The sequence below is a fragment of the Poecilia formosa genome, unplaced genomic scaffold (assembly GCF_000485575.1).
Source record: "Poecilia formosa unplaced genomic scaffold, Poecilia_formosa-5.1.2 Scaffold3, whole genome shotgun sequence".
In the NCBI taxonomy this organism is placed as follows: Eukaryota; Metazoa; Chordata; class Actinopteri; order Cyprinodontiformes; family Poeciliidae; genus Poecilia; species Poecilia formosa.
Window position 1 is genome coordinate 1,859,408 of NW_006799942.1, and position 15,239 is coordinate 1,874,646.

At 40.7% G+C, this 15,239-nt stretch overlaps 2 protein-coding genes across 4 annotated transcripts in view; one reads left to right on the forward strand and one right to left on the reverse strand.

Annotated features, from left to right (window-relative positions):
- coro6 (coronin 6) overlaps positions 1–2,061 on the forward strand; it is a 15,655-nt gene extending 13,594 nt beyond the window's left edge. For both annotated transcript variants that reach the window (XM_016672718.1, XM_007554275.2), the window contains exons 8-11: positions 164–309; positions 647–704; positions 1,031–1,258; positions 1,570–2,061. In XM_016672718.1, the coding sequence (XP_016528204.1) occupies positions 164–309; positions 647–704; positions 1,031–1,258; positions 1,570–1,692 (555 nt within the window). In that variant the 3' untranslated portion in view covers positions 1,693–2,061. The remainder of the gene's footprint in view (positions 1–163; positions 310–646; positions 705–1,030; positions 1,259–1,569) is intronic.
- An 809-nt stretch (positions 2,062–2,870) lies between these two features.
- Positions 2,871–14,686, reverse strand: LOC103139585 (von Willebrand factor A domain-containing protein 7-like). 2 transcript variants are annotated; one of them, XM_007554287.2, is made up of 16 exons: positions 14,668–14,686; positions 13,565–13,759; positions 13,216–13,488; positions 13,039–13,132; positions 12,817–12,951; positions 11,550–11,736; positions 8,981–9,156; positions 8,783–8,895; positions 8,586–8,702; positions 7,543–7,749; positions 7,338–7,470; positions 7,027–7,176; positions 5,633–5,725; positions 5,300–5,559; positions 4,925–5,218; positions 2,871–4,480 (listed from the first exon to the last, which is right to left on the reverse strand). In XM_007554287.2, exons 2-16 carry the CDS (start codon positions 13,745–13,747, stop codon positions 4,094–4,096), a joined length of 2,802 nt encoding a protein of 933 aa, XP_007554349.1. In that variant the 5' UTR covers positions 13,748–13,759; positions 14,668–14,686; the 3' UTR covers positions 2,871–4,093. The 2 variants fall into 2 exon arrangements, with proteins under 2 accessions (XP_007554349.1, XP_016528194.1); XM_016672708.1 differs by lacking the exon at positions 14,668–14,686 and adding an exon at positions 14,404–14,478.
- Positions 14,687–15,239: the final 553 nt, after the last annotated feature.

The following is a 15,239-nucleotide window of genomic DNA, read 5'->3' on the forward strand; positions in this document are numbered from 1 at the left end:
ACCGGAGGAAACAGGAAATACCCGGAGATTTGTCTAATCATATGGAAACTTCTAATTTGAACCTCCATATAAAGCACTGAATGCGGCTTCTTTTGTAAATATGTGCTATATTTCTGGCTCTGATTGGGAGAGATGTTTTAGTTTAAATGGTTTTTCCGTGCAGGGGGACAGTAGTATCCGTTACTTTGAGATCACGGAGGAGCCGCCGTACGTCCATTACCTCAGCACCTTCAGCAGTAAAGAGCCGCAGAGAGGGATGGGCTTCATGCCAAAGAGAGGAGTGGACGTCACCAAATGTGAGATTGCACGGTAAGACGACTGCTGCTCTGCCGCTGTTTTTAAAAGTGAAAATATGCGACTTAATTTGATGTGGAAAATGGTTAGTGGAGGCTGGACTAAATTAACCTTAGAAGTTGTGTTTTCTCTGTTATCATCCCCTAAAGTGCATTTTATGCTACTTACAAGTTGTTTCAACCACAGGTTTCAACACACCTTGATAAAAAAAGGCTTTTATGAATTTCTGTTACATTATGAACGCTCATTTCTGCAAATCGGTTGCCATCCTTAAAAAATCAAAGTGGAAACAAGCACGAGGCTGATGGATCGCTCTGCTTTTCCTGTTTGTTATTCCTTTGTTCTTTCCCAGGTTATACAAGCTACTTGACAAAAAGTGCGAGCCCATCACCATGACAGTTCCTAGAAAAGTAAGTGACTCTAAACCTTTTTTGTTATTCATATGAATTATTATCATTTTTCATCCATAAAATACCAAAATTTCCACTGAACTTTAATTTGGTCCATCTGATGATGTAATTTTTTAATATTAAATCATTGATAACTTAGTTACTTGGTACTTGAGTAGACTTTTTACCAAATACTATTTCATTCTTGAGTAATTTTTTTGTAATGGCTACTTTTTACCTTTACTTGATTAATTTTTTTGGTGGCAACAGAGATCGACAGTTTACTGTTAAAAACAGAAACAGACTAAAATCTCTCTCTGGTTCTTGCTTGCCTCTGTGTGGGCCAGTCGGACCTCTTCCAGGATGACCTTTACCCTGACACGGCAGGGCCTGATCCCGCCATGGAGCCTGAAGAGTGGCTGGACGGCCGTGACGAAGATCCCATCCTCATCTCCATGAGGGACGGCTACGTGCCGCCGAAGAGCCGAGAGCTCAAAGTGGCAAAGAAGAACGTTCTGGACTCCAGACCCACCACCAGACGTAGCATGTCCGCCTTGGACACCAACAGCTTGCCTGTAAGTTTTGAACATGATGAGCATCCAAAGCTCGATCTGCTGATTTGTTAGTTTTCACAGGGATTCGCTTGAACTTCATCTAAATAAATGTTTTTACATTTATACGGCTTTTCAAACATTTCCCTCTCTGTTGAACCTTTTTCTTATTGTGCACAACTTTTCCCTTCAAAGCACCCATCTTTGTTTTGGTTTAGTTTCTCACTACCCTTGACCTTCTTTTCCCTTCTTTCTTCATCATTCTCCCCCCTTTCATCACTTTCTGTTTTCTTTTCTCCCTTTGTTTCCCGTCTTTCCTGTTTCCTCCTGTCCAGCCTCAGCTGCTTGAGAGGCTACTGGAGGAGATTCAGAATCTGAAGGCCACAGTTTTGTCTCAGGAGAAGCGGATCTGCGACTTGGAGAATAAGCTTTCCCAGTACGCCAACGGTACTGCCTGATGTGCAAGTGAACACATCAGTTAAAGAACTGGTCTGAATTTCAGAATCACTGTTATTATAGAAATGTATTTCCACTGCACTGGCAAGAAATCACTCTTTTGCCTCCTTGAACATATCGTTAAATAATCCAAATAATTTGTTAAATAATCAAATTCCAGCCGAACTGAGAGGCTTTGTGTTCATTTCTGCAAAATTCTAATCCGAGTTTGAAAAGAATGTACCTTAATGGCAAAGGCAATGCATTTGTGAAGTCATAGCTTTATTGATTTGAATGGACTGAAAACTGTGGAGCTGTGGGACTGTGCAATTGAAGGACATAGGCAAGTCAGATGTGAGGATAAAAGTTAGCAATGTTTACAGAGTTTAACGGAAAAAGATGGCAGCGCGCATGTGTACGCAGGGGGCTCTTAGATTTTCATTTTTCATTCTTCCCCCAAAATAAAAATAAGTAAAGAGAGCGAAAAGAAAGGAAAAGAGCGTACACATGTACCAGATGGTCAGATGTTACCAGATTTCTCCGAATACGTTTCAAAATGTAAATAGTGACTAAAGAAAACAGGTGATAAAATATCAAACTTATGTGAAAAGAAAAACATGTTTGTGTTCTGTAAAAGAGTAAAAATAGACACATAACCACAATAAAATCTGTTTTTTTTTTTTAAACGGGCTGCTTCATTTTTTCAGTGTTGGACATTTTATCAACTAAATTTCACCTTGGATACACTTGACAAAAAAACCTCCACTATGTTTAGTTGCTTTTGAAATACTGTGCCTGGTGTGAACACTGTGACTAATAGCGCATTAATTCATCTCTACTATAAGAAAAAGACAAACATATTGTGTTATAGAGGACAGTCTGTTTAAGCCGGCGGCGAGAGAGGTGTGTCCAGAAGCTACAACCTTTTTCAGTTAATGTAACAGTCAGCTGAGTGGCCCTGCAACTTCTTCGTTTTAAAAACCGCTCCCGTTAACGGTAGCCCTCTCTCTTTCAACAACGTGAACTTGTTACAGTCTGGATACATTTTAGAGACTCGGCGTGAGTCCCAAGGTCATTATTTTAGACACCAAAGAAACGTCCGAAGCTCCCTAATTTCTAGAATCATGACCATTAATTTTACTTTAATCAGAAGAAGTAACTCAAGAACTGACTCAATTAATTTAACTGTCCACAACTCTAATTAGAATTTATAATACATTTATTAGCAAGCTTTTGCAGGGGGAAATAGGCATACAGTTTCTTTTAATGATGGAATTAACATTTTAATATAAGAGATAAAAAATCACACATAACTTTCCTAACCTATATCTCTATACTGGGCCATTAGAATGGAGAAGCGAAGCTTTGGGATGCAATTCCTCTCATACCCAGATGTTGAAATGATCTCAGCAGCAGAAAGCTTTATATCCTTGAGTCCCATCCTGGTGTGGCAAGATCCTTTTTAGAACAGCACAAAGTTGAGCTGCTGACTGTCTGTGGATTCAGTTCCTTGACACTCCGTGATCTCCGTGTTCTCCAAGTCTGCTGCAGCCCGGTTGTGATCCTCGGGTTGAGCGTAGGACAGCTGTCTAATCAGAAACCCGGGGTGTGGGCTAACGGATCTCGTTCCTTTCTAAGCAGTGCGATGTTCTCCATCTCCCCAGGGTTTCAGGGCTCCGTTGATTCTGCATCTTCGTGTGGCTGTCGACTCGAACACTGAGGAACAAAGAACGCCTGGTTCTGCTTTCTCATAATTTTTATACTCTCTGGCTTTTCTATTTAAAGAGTGAGCGGTTATCGTATCATCCGATTCAGTGGAAAACAGGGATGGTTTCCTCTAATCACCAGATTCTGTGACAACAGTTGACCTTATCTCACAGTTGACATCATTGCATCCTTTCCTGTTTATCCCGCAGCCTCTCACCCCTCCATCCATGGGTTCATGACACAGCATAAGGGATTAAAGTTCAACTCTTGTAACTCAATTCCTTTCTGCAGCAATTGAATTATGCTCAGCCATCTGTTAAATCATCTCTTTCTAAATCAGATTATATTCATTGCATCGGCACCAATATCGGTACTGGATAATATTAGCCATTTTTTAACATATTGGAATCGGTGCGATAAATAAAACTGCCGATTTTTTTTTTCTGTTTTGGTTGATTTTTTTTTTTGCCAAAAGTGTCGAAACTGGAGTGAAATATATATCAGTAGATATTGGTTATCAGCCATTACAGCATTATTATTGGATATCGATTATCCACATTTTTCTATCATTGCATCCCTAATAAAAACATCAATGCAAATATCAATAAAAAAAGAAAGTAATTGCATTTTAAATTCCTGAATGTCTTTCCAGATGGTTTAGATTTGTCAGAGTGGTTGATAAAGTATTTATAAGTTATAAAGTATTATTAGAATCATTCATTTCATGAATCCACTCAGTAAAAGTTGCCCAAACCCCATGATGATGAGACATAGAAAGAAAGACAGCGAGGCCGCGGCAGACCCGGAGACCCTGGCAGTGAACTGACATGTGCCAACGTTGCCGACCCGGTCCACAACCAGCAGCTGCATTACAGGCGCACAGCAGGAGGCGACGTAGGACACCAGCGTTACGTTCTCGTTCCCGGCCTCCAGGCTGGTGTTGAAGACGCCGGTGCCCTGTATGAGGCTGACGCGTTCGACGCCCGCCCCGCTGTCGCCGTCAGTCACTCTGACGGAGGCGACCCAAGCGGACAGGCTGCAGTTCTCGACACAGCCAGACTGCATGCTGAGAAGCTGACACGCTGGTTGGGTGAAATCATTTAACTGTGGAGAAAACAAGATGATTTGATTACATTTTTGATAATATATGAGCTAATAACTGCAAAAAGGGTTCAGTAGTTATAACAGTCTGTACATGCGTAGGGATGGGTGACACCAATGCAGCCATTATATGCAAAGTTTCCACTTTTCTTGTGAGCTGTAATGGAAATTTGCATTTCAGACCAACTCAATCTGCAGAAAGTTTAAATAGAGTCATTAACAGAGAACCTGTAAACATTTGATTGCTGAATATATTTACCCATCTCTCCTTTTAGCAACTATGTTTCAATGGCATTGGTTATAATTTTGAACATTAGTTGCATTAAATGCATCAAGAAAAGCATCGCATTGTTTATTTGTTGAACTGTGATAGAACCAGCGTTGGTCCGAGAACCGGTTTGAATATTTGAAAGAACTGCTTGAAGGACTTAATTGTGGCTTTATTACCGAGTTTACTACAGAGAATCGCAGCACAATGTAGTTGGTGTCACTTCCGTCCGGCGTCTCGGCCACGATGGTGAGGATGACGTCGGATCCGGACGGGATGCTCAGCGGAGCCAGCAGGGTCACCGTGCCATTAGTGCTGTTCCCACTTTCCACCAATAAAACGGTCGGAAACGTCGAGTCAAGATTCCTCGAGTTGGTGGCTCGGATGGTTATGTTTTCATCGGCTCTAGTTGAAGCCACAGTGAAGGGCACAGAGGTCATGGTTCCTGCAGTCAAGATGCTGTCTGAGTTGGCCTGAAGAAAAGAGCTTAAATGTTAACCTTTCATTGGTTATCAGGTTTTTGGTCTCGAGTTTTATGCCACACTTTCACTCACTGTAAGAGTCAGATTAGAAGCTCTGAAGTTGGTGGGCGACTGTCTCTGAAAGTCAGTAGCAGAACCTTGAACTCTCCCCTTTACTCTCACTACAAACTCCACCGTTGGCATCACATCAACCTGGACTAAAAAGTTCCCGCTGCCCTGCGACACAACTCCCAACGTCTCCTCCGACCCCTTCGTCGATTCCACCAGAGCAACTTCTGTCACAGCAGCAGAGTCACTTCCTGATAAAGTCACCAACAAAGTGCCACTGGCGCCTTTAAAGAACAAAACAGAGAGTGATTACTGCTGAGCTAATCACGGTTAAAGTTTAGATTAGCAGGATTCTACCTGCTTTGGGTCGCGTGTCGAGAGCATCGAATCCACCGAAAGGACCCTGAGACGGCTCGACAAAGTCAAACAGGAAGTCAACAGAGCTCTCACCTGCAAATACAAAAATCTAATAAGCATTTTATTGCTTCTGAATAACTAAAAATGTAGCAAATCTAATAGATGAGTTAAAGTTAAACATGAGTTAAGCATGAATGTGTAAATCCAGACTGAGGTTTTGTAATAAGTGTGATTAAAAGTGTTTCTCTGTCAGTTTTGGTCAGTTTTTTCTGCTGAAACAGACTAATGTAAAAGTCACACAACAATTTAAGTGAAGGAGCAAAAGGAATATTGTAAGCAGTGAAAGAAACAGAAATGTTTTAAAAAGAGAGATTGTTACATCGTAACAATCTCTCTTTGTGGCAGAACGTCCAGCAATGGCACGTTCTGTCCGTTGCTGTTTCATTGTTTTTTGCAGAATCACTTTTCTTCCTTTAGCTTTAGTTTTTAAAACGTAACTTTTAGGTCACCAATACGTATTTTACCAGAGATGTGTTACTCTATTTTACTCCTGTTTACTTAAATGACATGCTTATACAATGTCAGGTGTAACACAGGTACATAAACTGAGTAAAATACATTTTTAAATTGCTGTTGACTAATTTTATTATAAAAAGGAAATGTAAATGTAGATTCCACACATTGCATTTGTTACAGTATCAGAATTGTGGATATTCGTTGCAGAAAAGAAAAATACTTAAGACATACACATGATAGTGTGTGTTAAGTGGCTGAGAACAAAACTAACATTTGGGTTTTCTTCTGTTAAGTACAGAATTTTATTTTGAAGAAAAATCATCAATTTTGATTAAAAAAAACTCCTAAAATAAAAAGGAAAATGGCTTAAAATGGAAAACAAATGTCTGTGCCTCATCTCTACTGACTAGTAGAAAGATTTCAAAGTGATTATGAGTAAATAGGTCAGATGATCTGGAAGCTATTGAAGAAAACATTATATTATTTAATATTAAAATTATTGAAAATATTGTATATGACTTTAAAATTTAATAGATGATATTGTGTCTCATGTAAAAGCATGAATTAGCACTGACAATTAGTTAGTTGGTTACAGTTCAAGGCATTTATTAACATTTCTTTGACAGGAATATTTGGTTCGGGAATTTGTCGACAGTCCCTAAGTGAACCTTCGGGCGCTGCGGCCGGGAGCGATAGAGAACCGCTGACCGACATTAGCGTTCATAAATCGGATCAACCTTGAGCTAAACGCCGCTTACTCCGCTGAGCTCGAATATCGAATATTCAACTTGAAACTAACTTCACTGCGGTGCCTAAATAAGAGCAGGTGCTAAGTTAGCGTAAATGCTAAAGTGGTCGCTAACGTGTGGAAATCTCACCAACGACCCTCAGGGTGTAGGGGTTGTTTGACACCATTCTTATTGCCCATTGTCCAACTTGCTTTAGTAATCGCACCGTTATGAAGTTTCCCACAGTCTCTGAAGAAGTGATCAATGAGCCTGTGGAGTCGGTGCTTTGCTGAGTTACACCTGAGAAAAAAAAAAAGTAATCAGCATATTTTAAGTAAATGTTGCAACACGAGTTACCTTTCTAATCCTAAGTATTATAAATATTTTTTTGCAAACTGTATATTTTAAAAACCGAAACAAATCGATGTGTTGGCTCAAATTTAACAGAGCGGTGGTGTCACCTGTCGGGCTTGTGAGAGTGAAAGTGAGGGATCTGCCGGTGATGTAAACTGTCGGGTTTGTAACAGTTTCGTCAACAATAAAGGTCAAACTGTCGGTTTGTCCCGGGTCCCTGGACGCCTGCAGAAGGGTCACCTGACGGATCGCAGTAAGAGGTTACACCAGGAGGCTTTTACACAAACACAGTTAGATCTGGGCTGACATTACCAATGAGGAGCTGACAGACTGGACTATGGTTGCTGCGGCAACAGGAAGTTCGGCCTTCGTCACTACGATGGCCTGACCGCCCGACGCCTGAGCCAGGTCTCTGTACAGCTGAGCGTCAGACTCTGAGATTGCTCTGGTCTGCAGTAGGTTGCTGTTTCTTCTCCTGCGGCGATTAGTAACAACGGAGTCTGTAATCATAAAGTTGACCTGAAATAAGAAAACAAATATTTAAATTAAACTGAGAGTTTACCCTGGGGAAGAAAAAAAAAAAAAACAATGTTATTCGACACAAGAAATGAAAAAATTTCTGCACATGAAGTGGATCATCTAAAATAGTCTTCATGTACCTTTGACTTTAATTTTATTTTTTTGCACTTTTTGAGTTACCAAGCTCAGTGTATTTTGTTAGGATTTTGTGTGATTGATCAAAACAAAGCAGTGCACAACTGGAAAGGAAGAAAATCATGTTTTACAAAAATCTTAACTGGAAAAGTCAGTAATTCAGAAAACCCATGAAGAACCACTTTTCACTGCAGTTACAGCTGCATGTATGTTGATGTTGCACCTCTGGGGATTGAACTGAGCCTCTCCCACAGCATGATGGTGCCACAACCATGCATGACCATGAGGATGCATGTTAGTTTTCCTCCAATCAGGTTTTACATATTAGCAAAAGTATTTCAGCTTTGACCAGTATTACACATGTTTACTGTATGGCTTGCAACAAACTAAAAATTTCTTCCTAACACTCTTTCCAAAAAGTAATTTGACTTGCCAAAATCGTTTTAAACAAACATTTCAACTATGTGTGTCTCTTTGTTATTAAGACACTTTAAGTTCTCTGAAAAACATCAAAGGTTTTCACAGAATCACCAGATTTAAACTACACTGGTCTACCATTTCATTTCATTTTGATGCATCAGAGTAAAGGGGGAGAATACTAACACAAAAGTTTCTGTGACAAAATGTAAAAAACTTTGAGATATATCGTCTGTGCAAAGCTCTACAGAAATATGCACTGTAGTTAGCATGCAAACACTTACCACTGTCTGGGTCTGCTCTATGAGAGCAATCACCGTGTTCTTCAAATCTTTGTCTTTAGCAGGAGCATCCGTGAAGAGAAAGATCTCGGAGTTGAATGGAGCACTAGTTAACGCCAGCTGTAAGACGATGCATAGAGTAAAGATCAGTTTCAGTAAAAACTGAAGTTTTAAAGACAGTCGAACAGAGAGAGCATTACCTGCAGTCCTGAAAGACTCATTTCCTCAACATCTCCTCCACCAGTAGTTGTTAGATGGTTCACAATATCCTTGAAAAGTGTTGCATCCGTTGTACGAATTACTGGCCCAAATCCTTGGCAAACAAAACAAATCAGTTTTTAGTTTTCTTCCTTCTCAGACAGAAAATGTGTCTAAATATGGAGAAGCTAAAGCCGTACCTGGATCGTTGAATGGGACGAGGATGTAAACGGACGGTTCGTTCTCTGTTCCCACCTCAATGTTGATGATGGTGGACGTGACGGTCTTCACCACCTCAATGTCGTCGCTCATGCTCTTTGACGTGTCAGTGACAAAACAAAGAGCTTTGCTGGATCCTCTAGAGATCCCCACCATCCTAAAATTTCCAGAAGAGATGGAACAAAATGAAGCAAGATATAAAAACCCATTGCTGTGTGCAGCCGTGAGTGCACTCACTAATCAGCCGTGTAAATGTCCGTTCCATGTTTTATTTATGCCGATTGTAGGTTGTTACTCATAGTACCCAGTAGGGGCGCTGTAGTATGGTTCATGTTGAGTTAGTGTCTTCATTTAAACTAAAATAAGAGGAAGTGTCGCTAGCATGGTTGCTAGCCTCCTGTCAGTCAGCACTTTGGGCTGAAATCTTAATGACTCTGGACTAAAGCACACATTCTTCAGAACAGGCTAAAGGCTAAAACTGAAAACTTGTCTGAATTTATTACTTATCTTAAAAAACAAAAACAACATTTATTCAGAGACTTACTGTAAATGACAAATGACTTGTCTGCATTAATGTGATACTGAGATCTGGACTGCGGCACATATGCCAGGTCTGGTTCAAAGGCAGCGGTACTGATGCGCAAGATGTCTCGTAAGTGAGAGTCCGTTATTTAAGTTCACAACCGAGAATGTCTTCTCACACAAATACGTCGACTAGGGTTGCAACCCGTCCCGTAAAATACGGAACCGTCCCGTATTTGACTGTTAAATGTTGCGTCTCGTATTGAACCGAAACGAGACACGATTTGTTCCGTATTCTACAAATGTGTATGTGTAATAACAAAAGAAAAAATGGTCCCTGAGTAAATTATATAGTAGGCTACCCCAGTCATTGTTTCATTCACGGTGTTGCGATATTGCGTCCAACTGCCCCCTCCCCTATGAGACTAGGACGACGCGTCCCTTATTTTGATTTCTGACAGGTGGCAACCCTAACATCGACCCAAAGAAGCTTAGCATTTTCTTACCAAACCGAATCTCTCGAAACCTGTCCTTCAGCTGTCGGTAAAAGTTGACGAGAGAAAGCTGCTGGTAACCGACCACGGATCTCTGCGTCACTCTGCAGCTCAATGAGCTCCAGCTGCAAATGGTCTGAGTCACACGGGCTGCTGCCTTCTAGTGGGTAAATGAGGAACCGCATTTAGTGTGTAAGCTACACCCTATGCAGGTAACAGTGCTGCTGCCCTCTAGTGGGTAAATGAGGAACCGTACTTAGTGTGTAAGCTACACCCTATGCAGGTAACAGTACTGCTGCCCTCTAGTGGGTAAATGAGGAACAGCTCTTAGTGTGTAAGGTGCGCCCTATGCAGGTAACAGTACTGCTGCCCTCTAGTGGGTAAATGAGGAACAGCACTTGGTGTGTAAGGTCCGCCCTATGCAGGTAACAGTACTGCTGCCCTCTAGTGGGTAAATGAGGAACAGCACTTAGTGTGTAAGGTCCGCCCTATGCAGGTTACAGTACTGCTGCCCAATGTATTAATTCGGCGTGCGTGCCAGACGCGATTATGACAGAGGCTGCGGGCCGGATGAAATTTGACCACGGGCCGCATTTGGCCCCCGGGCCGGACTTTGGACAAGTCTGGGCTAAAGGCAGCACTGCACGGACTTTACCGCCATAAACTTTGCAGCCCTTGGACAGCGGATCGAGGTACATGTTTAGAGCTCTATAAGTCTGTGAAGTTAGCGTTATTATTATAACGTATTCATGTTTTGTGTCTAACAAAAGCACTTAAGGAAATGCATTTTATTTTACTTTAGTTTTCACGGTGTATTTGAAGCACGGTGTATTCAGTGCACTTCAACAACTTGGTTTCGAAATAAGTAAATACGAATCTACTGCACCCGTCGAAGCTCTCCGTGTTTTCTTGGGTCTGAGGGACTGCTACAAGCCGTGACTGATTAGTTTTTCAAGAACAACTACTAAAACACGACTTAATCAGTTAATAAACAGCTTTTTCCCCTATTTCATATGGTTTCTGAACTGTTCGTGCTTTGCTAGAGCAGGGGAGCAACACGTTGATCGCGGAAGGTTTTGAGCCAATCTCGGCATTAGGTGACAAACTGAACGCCGCCATGACGTTGAGACCAGCATGTCCTCCTCTGACTCCTTATCAAAACGCTCGTAACTTTATTAAAGAACAAACAGGTCATGATGCTAGGCTACTGATTATCCCTCTGTCTGGACACAGGATCAATATAACCAGTTTAAAAGCTAAAATTAATTGTTATATGCCAGACATGGAAAACTGGGATGTACTCCATGCCATGATGTTCAGGATTTAGGTCTCATGGCATCTCATGGTGTCAACATTGCAGCCAGTGGGCTGAGGGAATCATGGCTCCATTGTGTAGCAATTCAAGAGCTACCCAGCTTTTATCGCTTCGCAAAAAAATTCATCAGCACAGAAACTCCAAAGCACACAAAGAAGCATAGTACCCCCAAGAATTTAAAACTTCTTTAACCCCTCTGTATAATTTAACCAAATGTACTGTAGGAAGGGGAGGTCTCCAGCTGCCAGTCGGATGTCCTCCAGAAGCTGGCTGGTTGCAGCTACTGCCAGGTTTGCGGCTTGCGTGTGGAGATGTCCGTGGCTGGACTGGAAGGAATCCTTGTTAATCCCACCGGTTGGCTCGATCTTACTGGTTTGATCGACTGATCCTCCATGACTGCACTTTCCTTTGATTAAACAAAAGTTTGAGTACTTTTACACAGTTGGGTTTGTTTTACAGGCATCACAAATAAATAAATAAATAAATTGAACATTTGCATTAGTGTAAAGATACTTTTTGGCATTACAGTAACCAAACCCATGTCTGTTTTTGCATGTTTCCACTGGTATTCTGACTATCTTGAGTCTTTGTCAGAAGGTCTCCTGCCCTCTAACCTTTAGCTCCACGTAAAAACAACTTTCTGTTAGAAGAAGTATGTTGGTGAAATTAAGAGATTTTAAAGTCCACTGGAGATTGTATCTTTTAATGTATGTCACAAATAAAATGGCTGATTTAAGCATCATGTCAGAAAATAGAAGCCATAAACTGCAAAACAGCTGAAACACTGAGTGCCTTTAAATCTAGACTAAAATCCACATGTTTAGAATTGCATTTGAAACATCGGAGGGCTAAAAGCACAACTGGTCGGTGTTGGAAAACCCATCTGAGTTTGCTTGGTAAGTCAGCTGATCTCATCGTTCAGATGTACATCGTTGCTGAACCCAGAGCAGCAGAGGTCTGACAGGTTTCCCTCAGGCTGTGGTGAGCAGATCGCTTCGGGAAAACATGAATGGGGAAAAAACCAAAGCAGAAAAACAACAAAAGTCTAGTAATTACCGCTTAAATCCCTTAAAGCTAGCAGGATCCTTTCAAGAACGCTTGAATTCACACAAAAAAAATCAAATTTTAAAATGTAAGTTTGTTTCTTAAACCTTAAATCTCAAGCAAATAAACCAGTTTACTGTGGTGTGTTAGAACAACCAGCTAAAACTTCACCTCATATTCCTACACCTTTTTTATAAGTATTAATATATTATTTGACCAGTTTACATGCAAACTCAACTAGTCATTTTTCCTCTTAGCACTTTCTATTTTAAACAATTAGATCTTTGAGTCAGAGAAGTGCTGCAAGGTAAAAGTTCCTCTTAAACTTGTAAATCTGTAATCTGTGACTGGCAAAGCTGGACAATGACCCAAGTATTGGATTCAAGAAGGAAAAATAACATTTCCAAAGGTTATTAATATATTGAAATGCATGTGAATTTACCAGGTGGCTTGGTTGAAACAAAAGGTAGAAGCCCGAAGTAGCCAGAGGTCAGGATCTGTCCGGCGATGATGTCCTCCAGAATGTTGTTGGTGCAGTCGTTGCCAACACAGCTGCGACAGGTGGCTCTGTTTTGATCTGATATGGAGTAAAACCACATATGGTTTCACTCCATTTCATACAAACTGCATTCTGCAGGGTCATCAGCTCATGCCATCTCTTTACCTGCGATGTTGCCAATGCTGGTTTCTGCTTTAATCAGGTTAGAGTTTGGGAGCGTGTTTCCCAGCTCCACCCAGTTGCTGTGACTGTAGAAATCCTTTAACATTGATAAGAAGAATTAGCAGTCAATCCACAAAGATTTCAACCTTTTAAAAAAAAAGTAAAAATGATGTTGAATACTTGCAAAGGATGCATGATCTCTCCCAGTTTCTCCCTTGCGGTCTCATAATTCCCCATCCTGTTGTCGGCTTTGACAGCAACCATTCCATCTGTGATGATCCTCCTTCCCTGAACGAACTCCTCCTCATCAAAGTGGAAGCTCGGTTTGAGGGCGTAGCGGATATCCACTCTGATATTCCTCAGCTTGATGGATGTGATGGCTTGACGGAAAGCCTTCGAGGACTGTGAGGCGCTGCAGGAAGCAGCAACGCCTTCTGCAGTGAAAGGCTGAGCCTGAAAACGCACATTCACACGTTACCAAAAGAGATCAGTTCCTAGAAAGAATAATGTAACGGGAGTGTATTCCTACTGGGTTGTTGAAGCTTGTTCCTTCAGTCTGGGCTAGAGAGCGGCATGCCTGCACAGTTGCATTGAGAATCGCTTGCTCTGTAATTTCCTGGTGATTTAAAGAATCTCCAGGCAAAATTTCAAATGCCTGAGCTCCGATGTGCAGCAGGATGAAACAAAGCACAGCAAACACCGAGCGGATCATAGCTCCAATTTTCTGAAAAGAAACAAATATCTACAATTTAGATCTTCAGTCACTTTTAACACAACAAACTAGTCAGTTTTAATCTTTTTAAAAGCTCAACAATAGTTCAAACATACAAATTCAGAAACATTTCAATTAAAAAATTGGTGCATCTTTTTCAATTTATTCAGGCTCACATCAGTATATATCTTCAGTGTCATTTAGTTAAATGCCCCTAAGCAAGTTGAAATGTTTTGTCATTACGTAAATTGTTAGGATAAATTTTTCTCAACCCGTTAATCAGATTAGAGTTTGGGATCGTGTTTCCCAGCTCCTCCCAGTGGCTGTGGAAATCCTTTAGCATTTCTGCTGAATACTTGCAAAGGATGCAAACCAGGAATGGTTTTTCATTCAGAGACTTGAGTTTTAATTTTCACTATAGTTGAAGTCTAAGCTGTTAAAAAAAAGCAAAATGTTGGGCTGTTTTATTCCGTCCAAAATCTGTTTGTCTTGTTAAAAATTAACCTGTCCACAAATTTAAGGGTGACCTAAACTGTCCCTTACAGATAAAATTAAATTGGTTTTGATCGTATTAACTGAAGAGAAAAACCCAACAAAGAGTCTCCTGCTCCAAATTTAAAACCTTTAAGCACGAACTTTGTCTCCCACATACTTACCAAGATTATGAACACTTTCTATTCGGTTCCTTTGGTACCATTAAGCTCAACTTTAAAAACCTAAACAAAACAGTTTAAATCACTTTGAAAAGGCAATTTTGAAACCGTTAAAGTACTTATTGGATGTGGTGATTAAAAGCTTTACCAAACCATAAAATGTTAATCTTGGAAAGTCAGAAATGCATCCCAATTCCAGCTTTCCATGATAAGAGTGTCCTTCATGTCGGATCCCTTTCATAGACATTAAAGGAAAAACCTACTCACCTTGCAACTGCTCAGCAAACTTGGCAGTGATTTTGTCAACACCGACCTTATAAGGGTCAGCTTCAGGGCGGAGTCACGCTGGACTTGTCCTGCTGGTTACTTCTAATCACACCATCATGCAAACGTCATGTCTGCACCTTGGGATTACTATTTTATACCGACATGGAAATTAAGTGTTGACATGAAATTTGCTGCTATAGTCAATAAGACTTATTCAGACACAAAGGTTTTTGATTTATGTTCTGTTAAGTAGGAGGGGAAAAATAGTGTAACGGCGTTCTTTACTTTCATTTTTAATCATTGTTCACGTTCTTTACTTTCATTTTTAATCATTGTTCAAACCACAGCTGTATTATTTACATTCTTCTCGTATTTTCATAGATGATTGATAGAGGGGTGGATATCAAATACTTCCTTTTTGCAGGCAGGCAGGCAGGCAGGTGCCAGACCTAAAGTTTAGTAAACACTCTCTTTTGTTACAGGATGCAAAAGCCACTGAGCAGGATTCCTTTATGTCCACTTTTGGTTTCTTAAGAGAACAACGTTCACTTTATTCAGATGTTGGAAAAATA